The sequence below is a fragment of the Fonticula alba genome (genome assembly GCF_000388065.1).
Source record: "Fonticula alba strain ATCC 38817 unplaced genomic scaffold supercont2.3, whole genome shotgun sequence".
Classification (NCBI taxonomy): domain Eukaryota; order Rotosphaerida; family Fonticulaceae; genus Fonticula; species Fonticula alba.
The window spans coordinates 2700336-2702830 of NW_009242973.1; the positions used below are offsets into that span (position 1 = coordinate 2700336).

The following is a 2495-nucleotide window of genomic DNA, read 5'->3' on the forward strand; positions in this document are numbered from 1 at the left end:
CCAAGTCGATGGCCAGACAAAGTGGCATGTCGCCACGCACCAGGCTCGCCGAGCCGGATTCCAGATCCGGCGACCAAACAAGGGACTTGGACGAGTCGTAGTACTCGGTGCTCCCGTCGACCTCCAGGACGTGGGGGTTGGCCGGCGCGGGGATGTGGAAAAAGACCGTCGTCGGGACGCTGGGATTGGCACGGAACCAATCGGCCACCGCCTCAATCTGGAAGACGATCGACACGCAACCAGGCTCGGAAATGTGGCTGGCCGAAGACCCGGTCTCCGTCCAGCAGGTCAGCGTGAAGGGCAGGACGTCCATACGAGAGGCGGCCACATTGCGAGTCCACCGGGCCAGGGTGGTCGGCCGCTCCGGGCGAATAGGCGACTCGCCGCCGGTGAAGCAAATCACCCGGCCGCTGTTGAAGGCGCTCTTGTCAGCCTGAGGATGAGACTGTGTGTTTGTGCGTTTGTGTGTTGGTGTGTTTGTTGGGCGGGGAGCGGGGGAGGGGGGGGGGAGGGGAGAGCATGGACAACGGGGTCAGCGGACGGGGTTCGACTCTCGGGCGGAGGAAATGGACAGCGAGGTGGAAAGAGAGAAATGCGGCAAGGGAAGGAGGCAGGAGCGGAAGAGGGGCCCCAAAAGACCTACCATCGTGCGGCCCTGGGAGGGGGGAACATCCGCGCCGGAAAGGGCCAGGCGAATCCCGCCAAAGGAGTTGTCCTGCACAGCGACAGACACCTGGCCGTGGATCTTCATGGCATCGAGGATGGCCCCGTCGCGGTCGATGTCCACCGTGACAAACTCCTCCATGATGACATTCAGGCTGGGGGAGGGATCAATAAGGGCAAGGCAAAAGCACGAGAAAAAAAAGGCAACAGGACCAACCGGCAACCCAAGAGAGAAGGCGAGATGAAAGCTGAACCAGCGCCATGGGAAACGCACGCCTTCCGCTGGGACTGATACTCCGCCAGGCGGGCCTGGAACTGGTTGAGGATCGAGGTGACGGGACCAACATCCTGACGAGGTGGCTGGTCAGCCGGGCGACCGCCAGGACCACCGGCAGTTGGCCGATGCGTGGCCACCTCGGCCGCGGCAGCCTCCAGCAGAGAGGAGGCGCTGGACTTCGGGCCGCCGGAGGCGATACCGGCGAAGGGGCTGGAGCCGGCACCGGGCCCGGCGCCGCCGAGCTTCATGCTCCGGCCTGGAGCAGCGCCCTGGGCGGCCATCGCCGGCGAGGTGACACGCGCCTGCTGCGGCTGCTGCTGCTGCTGCTGCTGCTGCTGATAGTGCTGCGGCGCAGCCGGCTGGCCACCATAGCCGGCGGATGGGGGCGAGCCATAGCCGCCGCCCTGGCCACCGCCATAACCGCCACCCTGGCCGCCACCATAACCACCGCCCTGGCCACCGCCGTAGCCGCCGCCCTGGCCACCGCCGTAGCCGCTGCCATAGCCACCACCCTGGCGCTGATCGCGGGCGTCGCGGCGCTGCTGCTCGAGCATACGCGCCCGGCGCTTGGCCTCCTCTTTGGCGTCGTGCTCCTTGTTACGCTCAAGCATCAGGAAGACTTCCTCCTCGTGGGACTTGGCCGTGGTACAGGCACTGACGTAGGCCGGGGAGACACGCTCACCATGACCACCGCCACCGGCGCCGGGGGCTGTGGTGGAGGAAATCACCTCATCCAGGGCAAAGGCCAGCTCGAACACCGCAGCCTGCACATCCTCCACCTCGGGACGGCAGTACTCGGGGATCTGGAGGGAAGGGCACAGGTCGAGGGCAAGGGGGAACACGGGTGAGAAAGGCCCACATTAGCAGGCATGTGTGATGGCGAATGTTGCGTGAGCACATACCACCCGGGTCAGCAGGCTCAGCGTCTCCAGGTCATCCAAAATGTTGGATGTCTTGGTGGTGACGAGGACAATGAGCAGGCTCTCATACGGACGGTACACATAGCGAACATGATCTGTCTCGACGAAAGTGTGCTGGCGCGTAACGCTGGAAGACCCCTCAACGAGGGAGGTGTTGGAGGCCAAGAGCTTCGGCAGGGCGGCCAGCAGGCCCTCGATGCGGGCGCGCGGCATTTCCACAAACTGCCGGGCAAGGAGAACTGAACAAGGGAGGAGCGAGGGGGGGAGGGGGGGAAGGGGGGAAGGGAGAAGGGGGGGGCGAGACAGAGTAAGGATCGAGAGTGACGCGAAGGGACAGAAGTGAGCAGAGCAGCAGGAGGAAAGGAGTGCGTACCCTTCCCTGCGGACTTGGTCAGGATGGCAGCAGAGAGCACCACCTGCGCGTCGGCACGCGTATGTCAGGTTAGCGGCGGTGACAGTGGTGATGGTGATGGTGATGAAGTAATGGTGGCGGTGGTGATGGTGGTAGCCGTTGCAAACGGGAAGGAAGAGGGAGGAAACGCACCATGTTGAAGGGCTGAGTATGGGGACGGAGGGGGAGGGGACCGTCGAGTGGGGGGAATCGCTGGAGAGTCGGGCAAGAACGAGGGAGATCG

The 2495-nt window shown here is 64.5% G+C and overlaps 1 protein-coding gene across 1 annotated transcript in view; it reads right to left on the reverse strand.

Moving 5' to 3' along the window:
• H696_02361 (hypothetical protein) overlaps positions 1 to 2495 on the reverse strand; it is a 3241-nt gene that overhangs the window by 494 nt on the left and 252 nt on the right. Inside the window, exons 2-7 of the mRNA XM_009496262.1 lie at positions 2405 to 2464; positions 2234 to 2276; positions 1843 to 2099; positions 938 to 1743; positions 644 to 818; positions 41 to 445 (exon numbers count right to left, since the gene is read on the reverse strand). Coding sequence (XP_009494537.1) covers positions 41 to 445; positions 644 to 818; positions 938 to 1743; positions 1843 to 2099; positions 2234 to 2276; positions 2405 to 2407 — 1689 coding nt within the window. The 5' untranslated portion in view covers positions 2408 to 2464. The remainder of the gene's footprint in view (positions 1 to 40; positions 446 to 643; positions 819 to 937; positions 1744 to 1842; positions 2100 to 2233; positions 2277 to 2404; positions 2465 to 2495) is intronic.